The sequence below is a fragment of the Leguminivora glycinivorella genome, chromosome 25, assembly GCF_023078275.1.
Source record: "Leguminivora glycinivorella isolate SPB_JAAS2020 chromosome 25, LegGlyc_1.1, whole genome shotgun sequence".
In the NCBI taxonomy this organism is placed as follows: domain Eukaryota; kingdom Metazoa; phylum Arthropoda; class Insecta; order Lepidoptera; family Tortricidae; genus Leguminivora; species Leguminivora glycinivorella.
In genome coordinates, this window is record NC_062995.1 from 2,322,878 (window position 1) to 2,350,266 (window position 27,389).

The following is a 27,389-nucleotide window of genomic DNA, read 5'->3' on the forward strand; positions in this document are numbered from 1 at the left end:
TGATGCTGATGTATTACTACACCTTATAAAACATAATCGCCCGCCGCGTCTGTCTATGTATGTGTGTTCGCGATAAACTCAAAAACTACTGAATGGATTTTCATGCGGTTTTCACCCATGACTAGAATGATTCTCAAGGAAGGTATATTTATTAAGGTCTTCTTTTAAACTGGTTGAAATATGACGATATTTGTTAATCAAGTCGGTAAAAATGGCGCTGCTCAAGAGCCTTGCTCGAATACGCTGTCTCATAGCCCTCAAGCAAACTAACCTAGATCAATAGGTAAGTATTTAAGATTTTCAACTAAGAAAGTCTAGTAGTAAACAGATTTTTAACAAAAAACATTGCTCGATAACTAAGGATTACATTAAGGCATGTATTTTGTAGCATTTCCAGCACTATTAGCAGCTGTTAGTGGAACTCTATTGCAATTGATCCAGATGGTCAGCTGAGGGTGTTGTTATTTATTTGTTTCCATTTATTTTCGAAGTTGTAGTTTAATATGCAGATGGACGGGGATATACTGATCATCACACTCGTTTTGTTATTAATATTATAGAGCGCCAACAAACTGTCCACAGTTTGGCGAAAAAACACCACTTAAATTTTTCTTTTGATATAAAAAAAAATTGGGAACTAATTTTAGGAAATATTCAAAGTCTATTGAGTATTTCGTAGTAAGAACTAGATAAGGGAAAGATGGACTCACATCGGCTTCTAGTCTCCATGGTCATGTCTTCGACGGGTTCGAACTCCGTGTCTGTGTCGAGATCGTCGCTCGTCTACAATATAACATGCGTTATGGACATGACACAAGCATGCGATGGATGATATTGTTTCACACTTTACCTTTTTAATCGATTCAATTATTAAATGGGCCATTTTTTTCAAAGTTGTCCACCCCACTTTTTTTGGATTTGGAATTTTTTATGTGATTTCCATTCAGAATCGCGAGCTCTTTCAATCTTAATAGGAAAAAAAACCGGCCAAGAGCGTGTCGGGCCACGCTCAGTGTAGGGTTCCGTAGTTTTTCGTATTTTTCTCAAAAACTACTAAACCCATCAAGTTCAAAACAATTTTCCTAGAAAGTCTTTATAAAGTTCTACTTTTGTGATTTTTTTCATATTTTTTAAACATATGGTTCAAAAGTTAGAGGGGGGGGACGCACTTTTTTTTCCTTTAGGAGCGATTATTTCCGAAAATATTAATATCATCAAAAAACGATCTTAGTAAACCCTTATTCATTTTTCAATACCTATCCAACAATATATCACACGTTGGGGTTGGAATTTAAAAAAATATCAGCCCCCACTTTACATGTAGGGGGGGTACCCTAATAAAACATTTTTTCCATTTTTTATTTTTGCACTTTGTTGGCGTGATTGATGTACATATTGGTACCAAATTTCAGCTTTCTAGTGCTAACGGTTACTGAGATTATCCGCGGACGGACGGACGGACGGACGGACGGACAGACAGACATGGCGAAACTATAAGGGTTCCTAGTTGATTACGGAACCCTAAAAAAGAGGGTCCCAAGATTTTTTTTACATTCCGTTACCATTTTTTCATACATTTTGTATGGCGGTAACGGAATGGAAGGTTTGAAAAAACGTATGGAAGTCTTGGGATTTTTTTTTCTTCTATCATGATCGAAAGGCCTCGCGATTATGAGTATGAATCGCGCAAAATACCCATGTTACAAAAAATGTGGGGTGGACAACTTTGAAAAAAAAAAAAAACTGGCCCAAATACACCTCTATCCATTACTGTACAGTGAGCTGCGAAATCGCATGGAGAAATTATGAATGAATTCATTAATAAATTCGCCATGCACTTTTACAGCTGATAGATAGTACATACAAACTAGTAATAGTAACCCTAAGCTTAACAGTTGAATTTGTGACGTTGTCTGGGTAAAGGGACCTCATTGTCGATGGCGCTTACGTCCCGCGGCGTCGTATTTGTACACGAACATCGCTTATAACGCCGTAAGCGCCATCGACATTAAAATCCCTTTACCCAGATACGTCACATACTTTGGTGAACGGAACTATCAAAATGTATAAAATAAATAAATAATAAATAAATATTATAGGACATTCTTACACAGATTGTCTGAGGCTCACGGTAAGCTCAAGAAGGCTTGTGTTGTGGGTACTCAGGCAACGATATATATAATATATAAATACGTATATACATAGAAAACATCCATGACTCAGGAACAAATATCTGTGCTCATCACACAATTATATTTCATCGCTTCATTCTCGATATAATGTTTTAACAGGTATAACCAAATATGGCGCTCCTCACACCATTGCCAAATAGATCTTGCTAGGAACCCTCTCGCAAAAGAATTCGAGTAATGCAATCCTCGTCTGACGAGGAAAATGAACAAGGTAAATTTGTGTTTTATATTGGTTAAAGAAATATTACTAAATTTACTAATTTAGTTTCTAAAGAGATCTTAAAAAGTTTAAGTGATTTTAAATGATTAATGTTAATTTTGGTCTACCCTCATTTATTTTTATAACTCAAAGAATAGATTTAAATGCTCGGTGTTAGCTGCGAGCTACCGCCGTGTTGTTTTTAAGGATATAAATATGATATAATAAAGAGTTTAAAGTCGGGATTGACTGCGAGTCAATTGCGACAACGTGATTAACTGCGAGTTAACCACGAGGCACTTGCCGAATATAAAATTATGAAATTAATAATAATTATCTGTATCTACTTAAGTTGTCTGGTCTGCGAGACAAGTACAACCGAGTTATATCATAACTCAACTACCTTCTTTTGGGTTTTCAAATAAAAATTCTAATTTTTATTATTTTTATTTGTAGATACAATTATTGCTGATGTCATTGTTCACTGTCCTCCAATGGACCAAATAAACCAAGAAAACAGAGTGACTGCACCTGTTCAATCTGAGGGGCACCAGTCCACCCAACAATTGCCAATTAATGACCTTGAGGATAATCCTCGCCAAAACACGGTTGAACATGAGATTGCTGATCTTGAAGTAGACCAAAGTACCCCCATGCCCGATGAAACCGCGCAAGCACCTGCAGAAGCACCGGTGGAACCGGAGCTGCTTATGGCCTTGGGTGAATCCACAGACGAATAAGGAATCGAATGAAGCGACTCATATAATAGTGATCGAACTTCACTTTAGGAAAGTTCGTTTAATTATCTAATAAATGCCCTTACCGGGATTCGAACCCGGGACCGCGGCGTAGCAGGCAGGGTCACTACCGACTGCGCCAGACCGGTCGTCATGTATAGTTTTAACAGTTCAGTTATTGCAACAATTTCTGCTGTCAAATTTAGAGGCACGATTTTTCCAAGACTATCCCCACTGCCAACATTATTTTTTTAAAAGAATAAGGTAAAGTGTGAAATAAACCAAAACACAATGAACAAATCACATACACGTTAAAACACACATGAAAATTCAGAATTCAGGAAGCCATACAATTACCCTGACCAGAAATGTGACAACGCGCCATCTTGCGGAATTTCATTAGAACTATTTTCTTCATACTGTGCTGAGCTCTTGACAATAGTCATATATTTCTGGACAGGCTTTAGTTGCACTTCATGAATTTTGAAGACACCCTCAGAACACACACGACATGAAAATGATTCCTTACTACCTGATCTGACGACATGATTACATTGATTTTAAGACTTTCATAAGTACACGGTGTATGAGAAACCCGAAATATTTTAACCACGCATTTCTGAGGTCAAAAGAAGGAATAAAATATGAGTTTAGGTAAATTTCGGGAAGATTTTTTTTTTAATACTACGTCGGTGGCAAACAAGCATACGGTCCGCCTGATGGAAAGCGGTTAAACTCAAGGAGTGTCACATGCGCGTTGCTAACCCATTAGAAACTTGTACACTCCCTTTAGATGTGTCCGTAGGTTACGGTGACCGCTTTCCATCAGGCGGGCCGTATACCTGTTTGCCACCGGACACACCTCGGACACTGGTGATCAAATATATGAAAGAGGCGCGTTCCTAGCACACAGTCTAAGCTCGTGTAGGTGAACGCGGACTATGCTTGTATGAGTGAAACATGACAGGTAAACTGTTCGCGTTATTGACAGGCGGTAACTGTGAGGTAACCGAGAGGGGGTGGGCGGCACTTTCAGCGGGGAGCGGGAGTGGCCATACTGTACGATAGTACTCTTTATTATTCTGTGCCACCGACGTGGTAAAAAAAAGTACTAAAAATATTAGTATTTTTGTATGTCATGTGATCAGATCTGGCAGCCAATCAGGGCCGTGTGTCGGCTCACATTTGCTTCTGGTCTCCAGAGTGTAGTTTTCATCCAGTTCCACATCTTCAGGGTCGAGGTCTTCCTCCTCCTAGCGATTATTATTAAACATGTTAAATATTTTACCTAGTATTTACCAAGTATTTTACGAGTATTCTCTCCTAGTATCTTTCAAGTATTTTCCCATATTTTTTACACGTATTTTTTCCTAGTATTATACGAGTATTTTTCCAAGTATCACCCAAGTATTTTTCCCTAGTATTTTACGAATATTTTTACTAGTATCTTCCAAGTATTTCCCGAGTGTTCCCTTCCCACTCACCCGGTTCATCAGCACGGCGCGCCGTATCTCCCTCACGCCGTCATACACCAGACGGGACGCGTCGATAAACTCGTTTTCATCCAAACCGGCGCCTCCTCCCAGAGCAGACACGGCCGCGTCCACGCGCACCGCGAATTTTGACATCACTCTCACATCTCACACACACCTACTATACTCACACTGGTATCTATACCAAGTATGTTTCCCTAGTCTCTGCCGAATATTTTTCCTAGTATCTTATGTGTGTTTTTCCAAGTATTTTCCCTTGTATTATACAAGTATTTATCCCTTGTGTCTACCAAGTATTTTCCCTAGTCTTTTACGAGTGTTTTCACTAGTATTATAAAGGTATTTTTCCCTAGTGTCCACCAAGTATTTTTCCCTGGTATTTTAAGAGTATTTAACAAGTATTTTTCCCTAGTATTTTCGAGTATTTTTCCTAGTATCTCCCGAGTGTTTCCACTCACCCGGTTCATGAGCACGGCGCGGCGTATCTCCCTCACGCCGTCATACACCAGACGGGACGCGTCGATAAACTCGTTTTCATCCAAACCGGCGCCTCCTCCCAGAGCAGACACGGCCGCGTCTACGCGCACCGCGAATTTTGACATCACTGTAACAATGGAAATTTCAATTATTATATATTCTGTGCTTTACTTTTACGAATTTACAGAAACGTACACAAATAATGTGTACATTTTCGGATAGTTACAACATTTTACAAAACCAAGCGAATCTATCACTGGCGACCTGATTTTTATAACCTCCTTATTTGGTCGTGTAATCTATCAACTTACCCTCAACTGGTTTAAGGAGCCTTTTGCGAAGAAAAAACGACAAGGTCCACTGGTGGCCGAGCCGGGAATCGAACCCGGGTCTTCAGCTTAGGTTTTTTTCTTTTTTGTATGATATCTATTTCAATTTATAAACAAATAGCTTTTGCCCGCGGCTTCGCTCGCGTTAGAAAGAGACAAAAAGTAGCCAATGTCACTCCACCTCTTCAACTATCTCCACTTAAAAAATCACGTCAATCCATCGCTCCGTTTTTCCGTGAAAGACGGACAAACAAACAGACACACACACTTTCCCATTTATAATATTAGTATGGATGGATGTTGCATTTCAGCAGTTCTCGAAAAGTTTGTACAAAAATTAAGGAAAAAGTTAAATTTGTTTGTATTAATTCCTATTTTGTTACCAAGATTTTGTTGATGAATTGAGATTTTATTAAGTTTTATTTCGTCATTAAGGTTCTCTAGTATATATATATATTTTCTTAATTATAACAATTAACCCGTATATATCTTACGATAGTCGACTTATATTACTAAATGTTGGTAACAAAATAGGATCAACTAAAATTTGCTGACGTGGCTATGTACAAAGGAATTGCTCATTTTGTAACAAAATAAAAAATGTACAGTAACCGAATAGCCACGGTCACCGATATTACGTTCGCTGGTAACGGATGTGATCTTTACCGCGCCTTGACCTGACAGTGGCATTTCTGTGACCCCATGGTGCGTATCTAATGCTTAACTTAAACTTTATTTTATTACCGACTGTGATTTACTACTTTATCACAAACTAACCGGACCGTATGCTTATTTGCCACCGACGTAGTATAAAAAAAAAACTAAAAGGTTTTAAGGGGCTGACAACACCCAATTGCGCAAAATTGATGTTACTTGCGCAGTTTTTTAAGACAAACTATTAGTTTTAGTAAGGCAAGTAAATTATATGTTGTTATTCATTATATTTCAACGAACATAGCCGTACTCGATACACGATTTATTGAAATCGGCTCGATAGAAAAAAATTGCAAAGATTGGTCTCGAGTGCGTCATTAAACGGTTCTATGTAGTTCAATTATTCATTTAGTTGTCTTTAATTAATATTACAATAACAAAAATATACATATCTAAAACACTAACGAAACATTTTGCACAAATTATTATTTCCTTTATTTATCTTTTTTCTTATGCTAGGTTTTTTACAATATGAGTATAAAGTAAAATAAAAAAACACTTACAAAACAATATAAAAACATATAAACATATTATAAAAAACCTAACCTAGGGTGCCGCCAGCAGCGGGGCAGGGCCCAAGCTGCCGGTGGTTAGGGCTGCAGAGAGAGGAACCGTCGAACTATCCGCGCTGTGTCCAGGATCACCGCCTTCTGCATCTGGCCCTTGATCCAGCCACCTAGCGAGAGTCTCTTAAGATGTTGGTCGAGACTCTTCGCTATGAGACCGTTCGCTGAAACGACTATCGGAACAATGATCGTTGATTCAACATCCCACATGGCGGTTATCTCGTGAGCCAAGTCTAGGTACTTACTGGACTTGTCCTTCTCGGCTTTCACGAGATTCTCATCATGGGGGATGGTGATGTCAACGAGCACTGCCCGGCGTTGCAGTCGATCTATTATCACAATGTCAGGCTTATTGGCTACAATAGTCCTGTCAGTGATAATAGATCGATCCCAATAGAGCGTGGCACGACCATTTTCGAGAACTGGCGCAGGTAAGTACTTGTAGTACGGTACTTCGCGGTCCACAAGGCCGTATTGAAGAGCAAGTTGCTGGTGAATGATCCTGGCTACGAGATTATGTCTGTGCAAGTACTCGCCGTTAGCTAGATGAGAACAACCGGAAATGATATGCCTGAGTGACTCTCCGGGACGGCGGCATGCCCGACAAATGTCGACCGTACCGTCCTTCAGGATATATTTCCGGTAGTTGTTCGTCATCATAACTTCGTCCGCAATTGCACAGGCAAAACCCTCGGTTTCTCCGAAGAGGTCCCCGAATCGTAACCAGTTCACCGATGCGAGCAGATCTACATCGGGTCCCGTGAGGGCCTTGTAGAACCGCCCGTGTAGCTGCTTGCTCTCCCATACCGCCCTGCGGTCCGCAGTACTTAGTACCACAGGTTTGCGCCAGTTCTGTTTCGCCAAGGAGAGCGGCGTGAGGTTTCCGTCCACTGCCACCACATCACGATGCATCCCACACTCGTTGTTAAGGAAGTAATTCCTGAGATTGTACACCTCACGGTTGTGAAGATCTTTGGCGTTTAGGAAGCCTCGACCTCCGCACTTCCGTGGGATGTACAATCTCATAACAGACGAGCGCGGGTGTAACATACGGTGTGTGGTAAGCAGTGAGCGGACCCTCCGATCCAGGGCGTCCAGTTCAGTCTGGGTCCACCTTAGTATGCCAAAGGAGTATGTGAGTAGAGGCATTATCCAGGCGTTAAAGGCGCGCACTTTGTTGCCTCCTGACAAAAGACTGTTAAGGACTTTTGTGAGCCGACTGAAAAAGCGCTCCTTCACCGACCGTCTAATGCCAACATCCTCAATACCCAACGACTGTGACATACCAAGGTACTTATAGGTTTCTGATTCAGAGATAGATCTGAACGACATCGTCTCAGAAAGTTGTAAATTTTCTGAATTTACAACCTCCCCCCGCTGTACATGCATGACCGCACACTTATCGACACCAAACTCCATTCTGATGGTGAAATTATTATTATTATTATTTATTTATTCATAATAAACAATTACACTTATGCAATACAATTAATGCGCCAAACGGGAATAACCAGTTTGTTGGCGCTGCGTTCTAACTTTAATCCTTACTGGTAATAATGCATCCTTCTATTTTATTTTAATATTTTTCCGTACTTTTCATAGCTAGCCGCCCTCTTTTAGTGACATCGCGCTCTCACTTACTCCCATACGAATAGACAGTGTACGCTAGCGTCAAGGCCATTGGGTGTTGTCAGCGTCTTAGTGTAGAGCCAGAGTGCGTAGCCGAATGCATAAACGCTCACGAAACGCTCGGGCATTTTCGCGAAAAAAGATTAAAAACTTTTATTTTAATAGGGTATATATCCTTGGATACAAACGTGCAAAACTCCACCTGTTTAATTCTGTTTACAAAGTATATACATATTGGAAATACTTGAATCGCAAATCTTGTTAGATCAATTTTAGCGAAAATGAACCGAAGTCACGCAATGCGTCAATAATAGCCTCGCGAACGTATGTGCGTCTGTCAAGGTTCAAGGATGAATAGCCTAAACAGAAGAAACTTTATTGAGTGAGGTCAGGTCAGGGCGAATTATAGACGGTCAACCGAATCTCGGCACTAAAAATGGCGGCAAATTTGAAAAATGTAGGGCTCACCGCCCAATAGGCTAGTTTCCTACTAGTCAAATCAGCTTCTTTTTAAGAGCTGTCACAACGAATTTATATGAAATTGAATTGAGTGACGTCGCGGTCAACTCAGTTACTTTATATATTTCTACCTAACTTATTAAATAGAAATTGGATTTAAAAATAACTTCTGTTCATGTTTTTCTTATAATTATCTGACGTTTTATTTCGTGCATGGTATAAAGTATTTTATTTTAACTACAGTCAAGTTCCCTATTATGTTCTGGCATTTCCAAAATGGCGGAGAAATGAAATGAGCTTAAGTTAAGACGCTACGGGAGCGAAAATGACAAAATTATATATTATACACCGTGTTTCCGGTATCACTCAAAACCTCAGACACCCCAACTGATTTTTATTTTTTTAAACGTATCTAGAATATTCATTTTTTAATTTGATGATTATTATTTTTTTAAATTGAATATTTAATTTTCTGTGCAGCTCTACTCGACTTTTAACTCTACACTCAATAAAATAATTGCTAGCTACTATCGTAAACCTTAAAACTGATTAATTGTGTACATTACTGCAACGACATAAGGTTTACCAATATACAGCTATGTCACTGTAAAGCACGTAAAACTGTGTCACAGTAAACTTCAAATTGGACAGGTGACGCAGTAAGCAAATTTAAACCTAACATTCAAAATGACAAGGTTGTAATTAGGTAAGAGTTCAATTTGTTATGACTTATGATAAACTTTAAAATTAAAGTGACGCACAACGTCAAACTCGTAGCGGAAAAAATAATCGTCCAAGTAACCAGCCAGTATTAATACCCCTAAATACTGAAAAAGGTATACAACCTCTTGCAATATGATATGCACAATGTTGTATTACGAATTTGTAGAATGGGCACGTAAACAATAACTAATAATACAAATTAAAACAAAAAATATTACCCCCATCAAGATATAGCTCAATCGATTCTACTCTCGATTCTGAACAAACGGTTTTCAGGTTTTTAGTGTTAAGTGAAACACGGTGTATATTTATAGTTTGTATGTAAGTTTATATTATTAGCTATATATTTATATATTATTCACTCATATATACATTTTCTTTTATTGGATACAGGTAATTTGATTTGTGTTTCTTGTCAAATCTCTATATTGACAATCCTGCACTAACTAAAGTTTCTGTTTGATCCAATGGTTGACTGGTAGAGAATGCCTTAAGGCATTAAGTCCGCCATTTGTTTATGTCGTGCAATAAAGTTTAAATAAATAAATAAATAAAATGGAAAGGAGCTTCCCTTTCAATTTGGGAATTTTACTAGTGTTATTAACTAGATTTAAAAAAAATGCGATTCAGAACAACTCAGTGAAGACATTGCGAAAGTCTTTAAAATCGAGGTTCCGCTCTCGACTGTTTCCTCCTTCAAAACTTAATCAATCGTAACGAAATTTGTGAAATAATCTGAATAACAATGAAATAATCTGTGTCAGATCGTTTAGTTTTTTTCCCAATTTGGAATACCATCCTTTTTTTGCGCCATCAATAAGGCCTTTTTTTGGAAATTTTTGATGGGCTTCTTTAAAAATAAGAATATCAAAAAAAAAAATCAAACCGGTCCGGCACAGATTAAAATAATAATAATCTGTGTTGAAAAATCATTGCTCTATCTTCAAAATGTAATTTAGTAGTAAGTAAGTAATATAATTATATTTATTGTAATATAGTGTATATAGTTAAAATATAGTGTATTGTTAATTAAGGATTATATTATAGACATTCGAATACAATGTATATTGTTACTGAATAAATGAAAATGAAATGAAAATGAAAATCCAGGGAGGAAATAGTGGGGAGCGTTTGATTGGAGAATTGACCCCTCCTGTATCGTCTTAAGGCCGTTTTAGACTTAACAATATTGAACCTCGAGCGTAGCTAGCGAGTGCCAAAAGTTGCAGCACAAATAAAACCATAATTAAGATCCATAAATCAATATTTCTAATCTAACAAGCAGGAGAAATCCTTTATAATTGGATTAGAGACCACTTCGGCCTTCACGGCAATGAGGCAGCTCATTAGGCCCATATTACATTATCCATACTTAATATTATAAGTGGGAAAGTGTGTGTGTCTGTTTGTCCGTCTTTCACGGCAAAACGGAGCGACGAATTGACGTGATTTTTTAAGTGGAAATAGTTGAAGGGATGGAGAGTGACATAGGCGACTTTTTGCCTCTTTCTAACGCGAGCGAAGCCGCGGGCTAAAGCTAGTAATATTATAAATGGGAAAGTGTGTGTCTGTTTGTCCGTCTTTCATGGCAAAACGGAGCGACGAATTTACGTGATTTTTTAAGTGGAGATAGTTGAAGGGATAGCTCATCACTCTCCGATGAGCTATTTTTTGTTTCTTTCAAACCCCGTGCCCAACGCCTGTGCCCACATGTCTGATGTCGGATCCGTATTTCCAGGGGCGGCTCACTCCGCGATTCTATCGCCGCGCTACAAGTACATGCTGGCGGCCGCGAGTTTGCGGGCTAATCAAGGGTGGCGCGTTCTCACGGAATGCACGTTCGCACTTTCTATTCTTACTTTACGTCGCGAGTTTTTTTAAGATTCATATTGCGATGTCCGCGTGTGGAATGGCTGATAATGCTTAGTTAAATCGGCATCATGAGTAAAATAGGGCAATCTTACACAGATCTAGGTAGTATTGATTAAGTTCCACGGTTCAATAAGACTTGTGATGTTGGGATTTAAACAAAAATATATAAATACTGTACAATATATACCTGCAAAGTACCCAAGACTTGAATATAATAGTAAATATAACATTCTATCTGAGTATTAATTCGTTTTAATCCATAGGCAACCCTATCGTCCGACGCTGCGCACGTGCGGCTCGTTTCTTTGTTAGAATTTTGTAGGCATTTAAAAAGGCGGCATTTCGTGAATATAAAAGCAATGGGCCTTCTGTACTTGTACTATTATATATTCTGTGGTATTTCAAACAGTTCGGTCGCTGGCGGGACACAGTGTCGGATCTGACACCCGACGAGTTTGAATAGCGCTTTGCTTCTTCTTTTTTTATGCGCACTACCAAGGAGCGGAATTCCTTGCCGGCGCTGGCAAGCTCATATATCCCGGCAACCTTCAAATCAAGGGTGAACAGGCATCTTCTGGGCGAGCTCACTCCATCGAAAGCCACGTATTTGCCTTTGGCTAGTCTGTGGCCAATAGTAAGCCCATTTATAATTAAAAAAAAACAGCTGTCAAAACGGCCGACATTTCTTGTCGGATCCGACACAAAATCGGTGTCGGGTATTTAAGTATGAATAGCTTCATATAAGAGCGTTTCTTTCTTTTTTCGCCACTTTTATGAAATGTGATATTTTTGAAAAAACAAAAAAAAGCTATTTATAATCAGAATCACTAGCTTTTTCAATCCTAGTAGTTAAAAAAATGTCCCATACGATTTTTTCTTATTTTGTTACCACTTTCCGTACATGTTGTGTGGGGTAACAAAAGAGGAAAGTAACAAAAATGTATGGAAATTCTGGGACACTTTTTGTCTCCCAGTGAGATTGAAAGTCCTCGTGATTCTGAGTACAATTGACTTAAAATTCCCTAAAAAAATCAAAATAAAAAAATGGCAAAAAAATAAGAAATGCTCATAAAACGTTTCGCCATCAGACCAAAAATCTGATCCGATCCGGTTCCGATTAAAATCCGGACCCGACACATGACAAGTGTGAACCGGCTCTAATTTAGCAGTAGTTTGTGCTCTGCCTATCCCTTTTGGGAATGCAGGCGTGAGTTTATGTATGCATGTATATACTTAATTAAGTTATTAAGTATCCAAATTAATATTGGCTAAGGCATATTTGCATTAAATCGCTTCAATTATGAACATAGCGTTTCGTGGAAAGGAAACGTCGATCTATGAAACCTTCAAATATTATTTGCTTTGTAGTAGCAGTGAGTTGTTTAAAGTGATCTGAGCTGGTTTTTATTGCTAAAAGTTAACTTCATTGAGTATAAAATAGTAATACAAAATAGTGCGTAGAGTACCTTCGCGCGGAAGAAGTGAAACTTCGTAACATTTTTTTTTTAATACGTTACACAGTATGACAGTAAAAACCAAAGCAACTAAAAAAAATACATAAAAGCATAAAAAATAAACACATATGAGTAAAAAAAAAAAACAACACATCACAAATTATCTAGATTTAGGTGACAACGTAACGTCGAGGCTTCGTTACGTCGTCTGTCGGGCGTAGAATTCGACAGGTTTTTTTAACGGTTTTTTAAAGGAGCGTAATATGACATTTATTTATTTTTTATTTATTTTCTTTATTGGAGAAACAACAGAATTAAGCACAAACAAAATTACATTAGATACGATATACACAGTTCAAGAGATGTGCACCTACCTCCTAAGACGCTCTCACTAAGAACAATTCAAAATATAGATAAGACACTTATATTACTACAGTAAATTAAGCTTAACGCACTTAACGGCTAAGTAATGATGGAACTAATAAGGTATCTCTATTCCTACAGCTTGTATATAAACACAATAAAGTGATTAATACTACTAATACTAATTAAATTGTACAAATAAGTATCAAGTTGTCTGTGCCAAAGTATCAAGGACTTGTCTTTGGAAACTTGTTCTACTTGTATTGAATAAATAAATAATAATAAATAAATATTATAGGACATTCTTACACAGATTGACTGAGGCCCACGGTAAGCTCAAGAAGGCTTGTGCTGTGGGTACTCAGACAACGATATATATAATATATAAATACTTATATACATAGAAAACATCCATGACTCAGGAACAAATATCTGTGCTCATCACACTAATAAATGCCCTTACCGGGATTCGAACCCGGGACCGCGGCGCAGCAGGCAGGGTCACTACCGACTGCGCCAGACCGGTCGTCAAAAATGACATGGTTATTTTATTAAGAAATATTTTTAATATTGTCTTCGGTTACCGCGATAGTTACTCATGAAATAAAACTATGGAAACGGATTAAATCGCGTATAATGAATTTAAAATACATCCCGACGTTTCGAACTCTTTACAGCGTTCGTGGTCAACGGGTGACTGAGGAAAAATTACAATGTGCAAAAACTACCCACATACATACATACATATATACATATGTGGTACACATACATATGTGGGTAGCTTTTGCACATTGTAATTTTTCCTCAGTCACCCGTTGACCACGAACGCTGTAAAGAGTTCGAAACGTCGGGATGTATTTTAAATTCATTATACGCGATTTAATCCGTTTCCATAGTTTTATTCCATAAATATTTTTAACTTTATATACTTTCTAAAATAAGAAATATTGAATGTATCGTTCGTTAATTAAGAACTAAAATTATAGACAAACACTTGTCAAGTAAAGGCAACTCTCATAAGTGTTAACGATATGATTAACGATAATTAATAATATAATTACGAAGTGCACGCAGTACATTAAATGTGCGGATTTCGGAAACCATATTTTGCAGTTATTTAGATAACCATAATTAGCTGATGCACGCAAACGATTCCTAATGGATCAAATTATTATCGATTTTACGACGTGTCTGTCTGTCGGTCTGTCTGTCTGTTTGTCTATCTGTCTGTGTGTGTCTGTTTGTGGCATCGTAGCTCCCAAACGGATGAACCGATTTAGTCGGGAGTGTTCTTAGCCATGTTTCATGAAAATCGGTCTACTATGTCGCGGTCGGGGTTTTTTTCAAAATTTTATTGAAAATTTTGAAAAATTAAATTATTGAAAAAAAAAAACATTTAATGAAATACGGTCAAGTTCAAGACATTCATTTCAAAAATTGACATATTTTTGGCATATTCCTGGCATCAGTCTAGCATTTTTTCAAAATTAGAGTTGGTAACGCTTTAACGAGTTAAACGTTTAACGCTGTCAGTTGGAAGTCGCATCAGAAGATTCAGAAGTTTCACTTCAAAAAACCGGCCAAGAGCGTGTCGGGCCACGCTCAGTGTAGGGTTCCGTAGTTTTCCGTATTTTTCTCAAAAACTACTAAACCTATCAAGTTCAAAACAATTTTCCTAGAAAGTCTTTATAAAGTTCTATTTTGTGATTTTTTTCATATTTTTTAAACATATGGTTCAAAAGTTAGAGGGGGGGGGGGGCGCACTTTTAATATTATCAGAAAACGATCTTAGTAAACCCATATTTATTTTTAAATACCTATACAACAATATATCACACGTTGGGGTTGGAATGAAAAAAATCCGCCCCCACTTTACATGTAGGGGGGGTACCCTAATAAAACATTTTTTTCCATTTTTTATTTTTGCAATTTGTTGGCGTGATTGATATACATATTGGTACCAAATTTCAGCTTTCTAGTGCTAACGGTTACTGAGATTATCCGCGGACGGACGGACGGACGGACGGACGGACGGACGGACGGACGGACAGACAGACATGGCGAAACTATAAGGGTTCCTAGTTGACTACGGAACTCTAAAAAGAAGGTTTCATACAAACTTTTAAAAAAATTATGAATGGGCTCTTGACCACAGACTAGCCAAAGGCAAAGACTTCACATTATTAAGTTTACAGTGAAATGAGATAAACAACAAATATCATTGTCATTGACCTAAGTGGTGGAATATTTCGCCGGCAAAGTTGAAGACTTGGTGGCTCAGTTGGCAGAGTGCTGGAGTATCGATCTAGAGGCCGGGAGTTCAAGTCCCACACATTTTTCACTTTGAGATTTATTCTAAGCCTATCAATATAGACTATCAAGATGATGTTGATAATATTGATGATATTGCGAGCGATAGAGGGCGCCATGTACGACACGTTTACTGGGGAGAGAGTAACACCAGTGAGGGAGGCCGAAATTAGGAGTTTGAACCTTATACCGTAAGTAATAATGATTCTTAATAATAGTAACAATGTCGCAGTTAATTGGTTAAATTAGCCCGACAATGAAGTGCCCAGGCCGTTCCATAAACGACGGGGCATATCTAATGGCGCAATTTCATTAGTCAATAACTCGTTTGGTATGCAGCATACGGGGAGTCCCCGCAGGCGAGATAACAACCAATGAAAGTGGTGCAATTTAATTGGTCGATAACTCGTTCAGTATGCAGCATACGGGGAGTCGCCGCAGGCGAGATAACAACCAATGAAAGTGGTGCAATTTAATTGGTCGATAACTCGTTCGGTATACTATACAGCATACGGGGAGTGCCCGCAGGCGAGATAACAACCAATGAAAGTGGTGCAATTTAATTGGTCGATAACTCGTTCAGTATGCAGCATACGGGGAGTCGCCGCAGGCGAGATAACAACCAATGAAAGTGGTGCAATTTAATTGGTCGTTAACTCGTTCAGTATGCAGCATACGGGGAGTCGTCGCAGGCGAGATAACAACCAATGAAAGTGGTGCAATTTAATTGGTCGCTAACCGTTCGGTATACTATACAGCATACGGGGAGTCCCCGCAGGCGAGATAACAATCAATGAAAGTGGTGCAATTTAATTGGTCGTTAACTCGTTCGGTATACTATACAGCATACGGGGAGTCCCCGCAGGCGAGATAACAACCAATGAAAGTGGTGCAATTTAATTGGTCGTTAACTCGTTCGGTATGCAGCATGCGGGGAGTCCCCGCAGGCGAGATAACAACCAATGAAAGTGGTGCAATTTAATTGGTCGTTAACTCGTTCAGTATGCAGCATACGGGGAGTCGCCGCAGGCGAGATAACAACCAATGAAAGTGGTGCAATTTAATTGGTCGCTAACTCGTTCGGTATGCAGCATACGGGGAGTCGCCGCAGGCGAGATAACAACCAATGAAAGTGGTGCAATTTAATTGGTCGTTAACTCGTTCGGTATGCAGCATACGGGGAGTCCCCGCAGGCGAGATAACAACCAATGAAAGTGGTGCAATTTAATTGGTCGTTAACTCGTTCGGAATACTATACAGCATACGGGGAGTCCCCGCAGGCGAGATAACAACCAATGAAAGTGGTGCAGTTTAATTGGTCGTTAACTCGTTCGGTATGCAGCATACGGGGTGTCGCCGCAGGCGAGATAACAACCAATGAAATAAATAAATAAATATTATACGACATTCTTACACAGATTGACTGTGTCCCACGGTAAGCTCAAGATGGCTTGTGTTGTATTTAGGTACTCAGACAACGATATACATAATATATAAATACTTATATACATAGAAAACATCCATGACTCGAACAAAATATATCTGTGCTCATCACAAAAATAAATGCCTATACCGGGATTCGAACCCGGGACCGCGGCGTAGCAGGCAGGGTCACTACCGACTGCGCCAGACCGGTCGGAAAGTGGTTGTTATCTCGCCTGCGGCGACTCCCCGTATGCTGCATACCGAACCAGTTATCGACTAATGAAATTGCGCCATAAATCGATACGAGATACGAATTTCCTTTTTGCACTTGTATCGTACAACGTTTTTCAGTACAGATGGCCCTCTGAAGTTCCGACTTGACAAGAAATGAACCTTTACCATTAGTGCGGGCAAAAGCGCCACCTGTACTGAAAATTTTTGAATAACTCGAAAACAGTAAGAGTTATGATATTTGTTTTTTAGAGGAATTAATTGTAATTGATCGAAAGAACATTTTTTTTTTAAGTTTGAATAGGTAGACGTTTGACCGCGATCACACCTGATGGTGAGATTGGTGAGTGATGATGCGGTCTAAGGTGGAGCACGCTTACCGATGAATGAGATAGGCCATTTTTTTCAAAGTTGTCCACCCCACTTTTTTTGTAACTATGGGTGTTTTTTACGCGATTCATAGTATTCATACACGGGCCATTTTTTTCAAAGTTGTCCACCCCACTTTTTTTGTAACTATGGGTGTTTTTTACGCGATCGAGAAAAAAAATGTCCCAAGATTTCCATACATTTTTTCGAACCTTCCATTCCGTTACCGCCATACAAAATGTATGAAAAAATGGTAACGGAATGGAAAAAAAACCTTGGGACACTTTTTTTCTCCTATTAGGATTGAAAGAGCTCGCGATTCTGAGTGGAAAACACATAAAAATTTCCAAATCCAAAAAAAAGTGGTGTGGACAACTTTGAAAAAAAAATGGCCCAGATACCTATTTACTCTTGCTTTAAAGTTAACGGTAATCAATAATACTACTTTTTCCGGCATAAGTGGGGATGGAGAGACTCCACGCTATGCGACTGCGGCACCGAGGACCAGACCATGGAGCACATCATACAGCGGTGCCCACTTCGCGCATACTCGGGTAGCCCGCATGATCTGCTGGACTTGACGCCCAACGCTGTGCAGTGGTTGCAAGACTTGGATGTTGCCTTATAATCTTTTATTTTGCCTATTTGTACATATCGCCATACGATTAAATAAATAAATAAATAAAAATACGTTGTATAATTGAACCCTGAGGTTAGCGACGGATTATAAAATAGAATGATTCTAAAATAGAATCCTGAGCGTAATGAAGGATTCAATTGTAAAGTTAATGTCTGTAACGTGTTTTTTTTTTCAGCTGGTGCGGTTTAGAAGTAGCCGACTGCCAACGCCACGAGCGCCGGCGTATGGACTATTCGTGCAACAATCTCCATTACCCCCCCAGTGGGGCCACACTCACCCCCTACTACCGCCTCTTACCCCCCGTGTTTGGGAGGAACTTTACAGCCCGCCCTGCGAAGGATGGAAGAGAGCTGCCCCCTGTTAGGGATGTCAGGTATCCCATTATCCCCTAAGACCCCATTTTCCCTTAGATACTACATTTCCCCCTAGCAAATTAGCGAACGGCATTCTATGGTTAAATTATGCAATTAATCCCTCCTTATCCGTAGAAATGATGTGTGTTATTATTTTTTTCCCGTTATATGTGTTTTTATTTTTGTACAATAAAGTGTATTACCACAGTACACTTTTTTTTTTAAATAAAAAGTGTATTACCACTCCCTCTCGGTTATCTCACAGTTACCGTCTGTCAAAAAACCGGCCAAGAGCGTGTCGGGCCACGCTCAGTGTAGGGTTCCGTAGTTTTCCGTATTTTTCTCAAAAACTACTGAACCTATCAAGTTCAAAACAATTTTCCTAGAAAGTTTTTATAAAAAGTTCTACTTTTGTGATTTTTTTCATATTTTTTAAACATATGGTTTAAAAGTTAGAGGGGGGGGGGACGCACTTTTTTTCCTTTAGAAGCGATTATTTCCGAAAATATTAATATTATCAAAAAACGATCTTAGTAAACCCTTATTCATTTTTAAATACCTATCCAACAATATATCACACGTTGGGGTTGGAATGAAAAAAAATATCAGCCCCCCACTTTACATGTAGGGGGGGTACCCTAATAAAACATTTTTTTCAATTTTTTATTTTTGCACTTTGTTGGCGTGATTGATATACATACATATTGGTACCAAATTTCAGCTTTCTAGTCCTAACGGTTACTGAGATTATCATCGGACGGACGGACGGACAGACAGACATGGCGAAACTATAAGGGTTCCTAGTTAACTACGGAACCCTAAAAATGCGAACAGTCGACCTGTCATATTTCACTCATACAAGCATAGTACGCGTTCACCTACACGAGCTTAGACTGTGTGCTAGGAACGCGCCCCTTTCATATATTTGATCGCCAGTGTCCGAGGTGTGGTATTACTACTACTATTACTACTACTACTACTACTACTATTTAAATTGTAAATTTCGTTACTGTTTTTTAGGGTTCCGTAGTCAACTAGGAACCCTTATAGTTTCGCCATGTCTGTCTGTCCGTCCGTCCGTCCGTCCGTCCGTCCGTCCGCGGATAATCTCAGTAACCGTTAGCACTAGAAAGCTGAAATTTGGTACCAATATATGTATTTCAATCACGCCGACAAAGTGCAAAAATAAAAAATGGAAAAAAATGTTTTATTAGGGTACCCCCCCTACATGTAAAGTGGGGGCTGAATTTTTTTTTCATTCCAACCCCAACGTGTGATATATTGTTGGATAGGTATTTAAAAATGAATAAGGGTTTACTAAGATGGTTTTTTGATAATATTAGTATTTTCGGAAATAATCGCTCCTAAAGGAAAAAAAAGTGCGTCCCCCCCTCTAACTTTTGAACCGTATGTTTAAAAAATATGAAAAAAATCACAAAAGTAGAACTTTATAAAGTCTTTCTAGGAAAATTGTTTTGAACTTGATAGGTTCCGTAGTTTTTGAGAAAAATACAGAAAACTACGGAACCCTACACTGAGCGTGGCCCGACACGCTCTTGGCCGGTTTTTCTTTTTTGGCAAATAAGGTCGTGATGAATTGGTTATTTCTGCTTTGCTCAGATTCAGGGAAATATCAAACCTATTTAAAAATCCCGCCATAAATATGTGGCGTTCCATGTCTGAAGGGTCCACAATCACATGCTACAATGGGATCATCCACATATTACGTCACACCAAATTTCAGGTTTTTGGACCCCTCCCCCCCTGTCACGCTTTTTTGTATCCCTTTAACAGGGATTGTCACATTTAGTATGACCCCCCTTCCCCCCTTACACTGTGACGTAATATATGGATGTCGCCCAAGGAACCTTTAGGAATGGAAAGTCACATGAAAAAACTGAATAATAGGCAGCGTCGATTCATTCGATAATCTTTGACTGATAACTCTATACCATACTATTCAATAAAATCTATTATCCTCTTTGCTTCGTCTTCTAGATTATAAATAAACACAATGTAGTTTCACGCAATGCTGGCCTGTAACACTGAATTTGAGAGAATAGAAAAAAGAAATATTCAAAAGCGTATTGACATATGACATTTCCATCAATTCACAAATTTTCAGTGCTAAACGTAACACTTTTTTCTTTCTTTAAAAGCTTTTTTTCAGCGTAAAATTAATTTTATACCTATAAGTATGGGGTAAAATAAACCAAAAGGATCGGCAACCCGAGTATCCACTGCATAACATAATGGAACTTAAACAAGAATAGAACAATATCACAAATTTATACAATTTCCAATCAACGTAAAAGGTCAGTCTTTTAATATTTCAGCAATAAACATCTATTTCAGCAACAAATACATTAGCTACAATGTATTAATAATAAAATATATGAAATCTTATGCTTGGATGAAATTGGAATAAGTGCAAAAGTATACACTTGATAATTCTCACGTACACGGTCAGCACTGCGGGCAGCTTATGGGGCTGTCACTTTGCTTACTAGCGTGCTTTGGTAAATATGCCTGGATGTAATTGAAATTACAAAAATATACAACTTGACATGGCTCACGTGCATTGTCGGCACTGCGGGCAGCTTTTGGGGCTGTCACTTTACCTACTAACGTGAATTCAATACTATGCCTGGAAGAAACTTAATGACATGACAAATATCTGCAGTTTGACAGTTTCTCACGTGTATGGTTCGTAATGCGGGCTGCTTCTGGGGCAGTCACTTTACGTTCTGACGTGAACCCATACGAGCACTGCGGGCAACCTGTGGGGTTGTCACTTTGCCGTCAAAGCCTGTTGCCGTTATGAAACCCTCTCATCAGGTGCATAAAAGTCATCTATGTCATGATCTATCGATATAATACTTACAGGCGAGTTGCGCGGCGATGTTTACTCGATAAGGGATGAGGATACTAATCAGCTTGAAACCATAAGAACGACCTTTGCCAGAACAATCAATGAGCCCCACTAATCCGCCGACCCGTCCATCATCGGAACTGTCCCCACCGGCAACTCCAGGCATACCACTGCAGACATCCGAAGCACCTACACAAGCAATTGAGCAACAAAAAAAACAACGGCCACCGCTTCTGCACCAGATGTTCCTGTACGCGATACACCGGAAGTAACTTTGCTACAAGGAGATGAGACTCTAGACAACACTCTTTTATAACTACTGGGTGAGGATCCGACACTAATCCAGCAATATGGAAAAGAAATTCAAACCGATTGGACAAAGCGTCTACAGTGCATTGCGACTAATGGCTTGACCACGGAAGCTCGCAAGGAACTATGTGACAGACACTTACCTCCTATAAACTGCATTTTGATTGACGCTCCAGAACTTAATCTGCAAATAATAGCTGCGGTCTCGGATGCAACAGTTAAGCGAGACAAAGGTATACAATTAAAACAAAAACAAATTGGACGAGCAATATCATTCGTTGGCGAGGCTCTCAGTACTTTAAAGTAGACAAGACCAGATATAAAACTTCTAATGGATGCCTGCCGTTTACTTTGTGATAACCAAAGCCTAGACTCAATCACACGACGAAACGTTATCCTCTACAAACTAAAAAAGATATGAAAGTACAAATACAAAGACGAACATAGATAAATTTCTATTTGGCTCGGAACATTCCGAAACATGTAAGACTGCAAAATCCATATCTAAGTCGGGAGCCGACCTGAAATTACCCATGTCATATAACAAAAACTTTGACCCTAAACATAATTTAATCTGGAAGGCTTCTCCTCCAAGTCACAGGCATCAGGAGATCAAGAAGAGCAGGGAGCCTGCCCCTTCCAGGAGTCAGCACGCGAGCAGCTCGCGCCCATCGCGTCGAGCGTCCCGCCACAGGTACTCGCTTCGCCGCTAGCTGGAACACCGGTGAGTCACACAGGGAGACTGTCCCATTTCTATTATCAATGGTCACTGCCGACACGAGATCCAGTGACGTTATCATGGATAGCCGGATACTAGATAATTACACAACGCCCGGTGGTGCAAGTTCACCCTCCCAAAGAAAGAACCTTTCCTATTAATGAATAGCTTCTATTTTTGAATGTAAACCATGTACTTAGTGGACAATATTTATCACCTATATTTTTAATCCCAAAACCAAATGGTAAACATAGATTTATCCTTAATCTTAAAAACTTTAACAAATTCATTGGCACAGAACATTTTAAACTGGAGGATTTAAGGACTGCCTTAAAACTGTTTTCTGAGAGATGTTTCATGAGTACTCTAGACCTTAAAGACGCTTATTTTTAATGTAAATGAAATTCACGAAAATATCTCCGATTTAAATTTAATACAAAATTGTATAAATTTAATGTATTACCATTTCGCCTTAGTACTGCTCTATTTGTATTCACCAAAATAATGGAACCAGTCACGAAATTGCTTAGAACTTGTGGTTACATATCCTCTGTGTATTTAGATGATTTTCTCTTAATAGGACGAACATAATTATAATACTTGTTGGAAAATATTTTAGCTACACTAGCATTTTAACATCTTTAAGATTCATTATAAACGAGGAGAAGAGTAACATGATACCCAGTACTAAGTGTAACTGTTTTAGATTATATAATAGACACTAAACATTTCCAAGTCACTTTGCCTGATGACAAAATCATAAAATTAAGAAATAATTAAATCTTTATACTGATTTTGCTCGTTTAATCGGCTTGCTTTACGTGTCCTGCGGTAGAGTACAGTCTCTCTTTATGTTAAAGAATTCGAAGGACAAAAATATCTCAGCTCAATGAACGATCCCGATGACTTTGAAAGATATATGAATATTCCTCAGTCACTAAAAGCAGACTTTGATTGGTGGTGTCGCGTCGCGCCATAACCAAACCTAAAAACAAAATTAAATATGACGCCTACTGCTTGGAAATTTTTAGTAACGCCTCTACTTCGGGATGGGGAGCTGCATGTGGAGAGGAAACTGCAGGTGGTCCTTGGTCCATAGAAGAAAACCACAACCATATTAACTTTCTAGAAATATTGGCAGCCTTTTATATTAATCGAATGGGTGGTATGCAGTTTCCTCACCTCAACCAAGTAACAAAGAATCTGTGGCAATGGTGTGAGACACGGAATATTTCAAATCGTCGGAGAACACTTTAGCAGACGTGGAATCGTGTCGCTCTCACTCAGATTTCGAATGGGAACTAAACAATTTCAGTTTCAATACGATCATCAAGACATTTAATATACCGGAAATAGACCTCCTTGCCAGTTATTTAAACAAAAAATGTCTTGCATACGTGTCTTGGTACAGGGATCCACAAGCATTTAACATAAATGCATTCACCATTCCAATAGAGTAAATTCTTCTTTTACGTGTTCCCCACTTTTACGACGATTCTAAAAACGACAAGAAATCATAAGAGACGAGGCTACAGGTATAATGGTAATCCTTTTATATTTTGGACCTAACAGCGACTTCATCATATCTAATTTCCAACGATCGCAGCGTACACTACCGAGTTACCGTAGTTACCGGAATCTTGTCCGGGAGTCGCTACTAAGACGGGACCCCCCGTCATCCATCAATATAATGGTTGCCTCCCTATCTGATAATCTTCTAAAAACAATACGACTCTTGCTTAAAGAAATGGTACAGTTTCTGCACTATCAATAACTTAGGGGGGGGGGGGGGGGCGTATGCTACGGGTCCCATTGACCTTAGTAGTGGAAAATTTCGCTGGCTTGGTTGAAGTCTTGGTTGCTCAGTTGGCAGAGCGCTGGAGTATCGATCCAGTGGCCGTGAGTTCAGGCCTCACCCAAGGCAGACATTTTCCACTGTTAAATACCTATATTAATTTTTCTTACTCAGTTATATGAAGCTAACGCTCAATAGGATACTTTAAACAGCTGTAGGTCCGCTCTGTCCCTGACTTTAGGCGCACATATCGGCAGCGATGATCGAATTAAACGCTGCTTTAAAGGCGTTTATAAAACACGCCCGCCTTTACCGAAATATAATCAAACATGGAACACTTCATTAGTACTAGATAATCTAGCATCCTGGTTCCCCAATCAAAATCTTCAATTAGATCAAGAACTAGAAACTCGTCACTTTGCTTACGCTCACAGAGACCAAACTTTGGCTAAACTTCTTCTAAATAATGTTACATTTCATACTAATGAAATCACTATTAATATTCCAGACCTCATTAAAACCTCCAGACCGGGCACAGCCCAACCTATGTTAACTTTGCCGGTTTTTTCGGGAAGTACCTGAAATCTGTCCGGTTAATACTGTCTGTTCACATAGTTAAAACCAAATTGTTACGTGCCAACCACGATTCTCTTTTAATAAATCTTTAAAAACCCCATAAGTCCGTAACCTCGTAAACGATAAGTCGTTGGATTCGACAAATTTTGGGAGAATGCGGTATAGATATTACCTTGTTTACCGCGCATAGTATGCGACCTGCAGCAACCTCTAAGGCGTGTAGCTTAAAATTTAACCTGGACTTAATAAGAAAGACCGCGGGATGGAGCGGCTCTTCAACTATATTTGGTAAATTCTGTAACAGATATACTAATGGGCCAAATAACTCAACCTTTGCCAAAACTAATAAATATGTCTAATGGCTTTATACTTATGTAACTATCCTAATGTAAACCAAAAAATTGTGCTCGAAGTAAATTAATTGTTGTTTACTGACTTGTTTCCTTCCTTTTTTGTTCGATATTTCACGATTTCTCTCAATATCTACATTGTGTTTATTTATAATCTAGAAGACGAAGCAAAGAGGATAATTAATGATTAAACGAACTTACCTGAAGTGAAGTTCTATCATAATTATCCGAGTTGCTTCGTCGAATAGATTAGAATCCCGCCCTCCCGTTCATTCTCAACCCCATCGTGAAATATCGTCAATACACAAACACACCTAACATAGGTAAGGGTGGACTGCATATTTAATTATGCATACAGGTATGCACTTATATTAAATATGGTTATATCTCTGAACTAAATGATGGAAATGTCATATGTCAATACGCTTTTGAATATTTCTTTTTTCTATTCTCTCAAATTCAGTGTTACAGGCCAGCATTGCGTGAAACTACATTGTGTTTATCTTATACTTTTAAACGAGCAATTCTTGTATATTTATTTATTTATTTATTTATTTATTTATATATATATTTATTTACACTGACGATCTCAGAAACCGCTCTAACGATTTCGCAGAAATTTGTTATGTGGGGGTTTTTGGGGGTGAAAAATCGGTCTAACTTATCCTTAGATCCCGGAAAACGCGAATTTTCGAGTTTTCATGCGTTTTTCTTCGCGCGCCATCTCGTGTGCAGTAGTTGTACTGTTAAGACAGAATTCTTTCGGTCGATGTAAGTACTATTTATTGCAAACACTAGATGGCGACACAGGTCAAGGCTAAAACGAATAGAAAAATACAGTATTTGAGTTTTTGTGGCGAAATGCGCGCCATCTCGTGTGGAGTAGTTGTGTTGTTAAGGCTGAGAATTCTTTCGCTCGATGTAGGTACTATTCATTTTTGAACTAGATGGCGACACATGTCAAGGATACGAAACAGAACCGAGCGAAGCTCGGTTGCCCAGATATTTTATAATCTATTCGACGAAGCAACTCGGATAATTATGATAGAACTTCACTTCAGGTAAGTTCGTTTAATCATTAATAATGGTTAGTAACCAAATTGGATAAATATAGTATTTTATTTTTCAGAGTGGCCATAGTATCGGACGGTCGCCGCTCCAGCGAGCACTACACACACCTGATCACGAACCTGGGCGTTTTCCTAACAGGCGACATTTCATCTCTACATGACACCGTCAACTACGTTATATTCACTACGCATTGCTGCACGCCAGCCGGATTGGTGGATCCGAGGTGTATCTCTATAAGGTAATGCACGTGTTGTCCACAGGCGACATGTCATCTCTACACGACACCGTCAACTACGTTATATTTACTACGCACTGCTGCACGCCAGCCGAATTGGTGGATCCGAGGTGTATTTCTATAAGGTAATGCACGTGTTGTCCACTGGCGTCATGTCGTCTCTACACGACACCATCAACTACGTTATATTTACTACGCACGCCAGCCAGATCGATGGATCAGAGGTGAATCTATATAAGGTATGCACGTGTCGTCTACAGGCGACATGTCTGCTCTACACGACACCGTTAACTACGTTATATTCACTACGCACTGTTACATGCCGGCCAAGATCGGTAGATCCGAGGTGTATCTCTATAATGCACGCGTCGTCCACAGGCGACATGTCCATGTCTTCTCTACACGACACAGTCAACTATTATTATTATAAATGGGCTACTCTTGGCCAGACTAGCGAAAGGCAAAGACGTGGCCAACGATAGAGTGAGCTCGCTCAGAAGATGCCTGTTCACCCTAGATTTGAAGCACTACGTTATATTTACTACGGCTACGGATTGTTGCACGCCAGCTGATGGGCGGATCCGAGGTGTATCCCAATAAGGCAACGGTCGTGTCGTCCACAGGTGACATGTTTTTTTTTCCATTTACATTTAATTACAAAATAATAGATTCCTTGTTATTACAGAGTGGCAAACGACGACGTACACTTGCGCAGAAGCAACGTCCGCTGCATGAATCTGACTGCGCCAATCACGTACCAAATACTTGGATGCGCACCAAACAGCTTGCCTCCTTCCAGGGTAACAGTCACTACACATTAGTTATACATCGAGGGTCTGAATAACCCGAAAGTATCTTTCTACCACTAGTTTTTAAACTCCAAAAATGACGGGGTGTTATAAGTTTGACGTGTCTGTCTGTATCTGTG

General features: G+C 39.1%; 1 protein-coding gene across 7 annotated transcripts in view; it reads right to left on the minus strand.

Annotated features, from left to right (window-relative positions):
- The window catches only part of LOC125239204 (catenin alpha-like), a 121,343-nt gene that overhangs the window by 17,536 nt on the left and 76,418 nt on the right, over positions 1-27,389 (minus strand). For 2 of the 7 annotated variants that reach the window (XR_007178504.1, XM_048146722.1), the window contains exons 2-3: positions 5,080-5,225; positions 711-783 (exon numbers count right to left, since the gene is read on the minus strand). Coding sequence is in view for 6 of the 7 variants with exons in the window: in XM_048146722.1 (XP_048002679.1) it covers positions 711-783; positions 5,080-5,225 (219 nt within the window). In the remaining variant the exon portion in view is untranslated. Of the gene's footprint in view, positions 1-710; positions 784-4,311; positions 4,382-4,612; positions 4,759-5,079; positions 5,226-27,389 lie in introns of those variants that run through there. The other 5 variants (XM_048146727.1, XM_048146726.1, XM_048146723.1 and 2 more) reach the window with 5 other exon arrangements.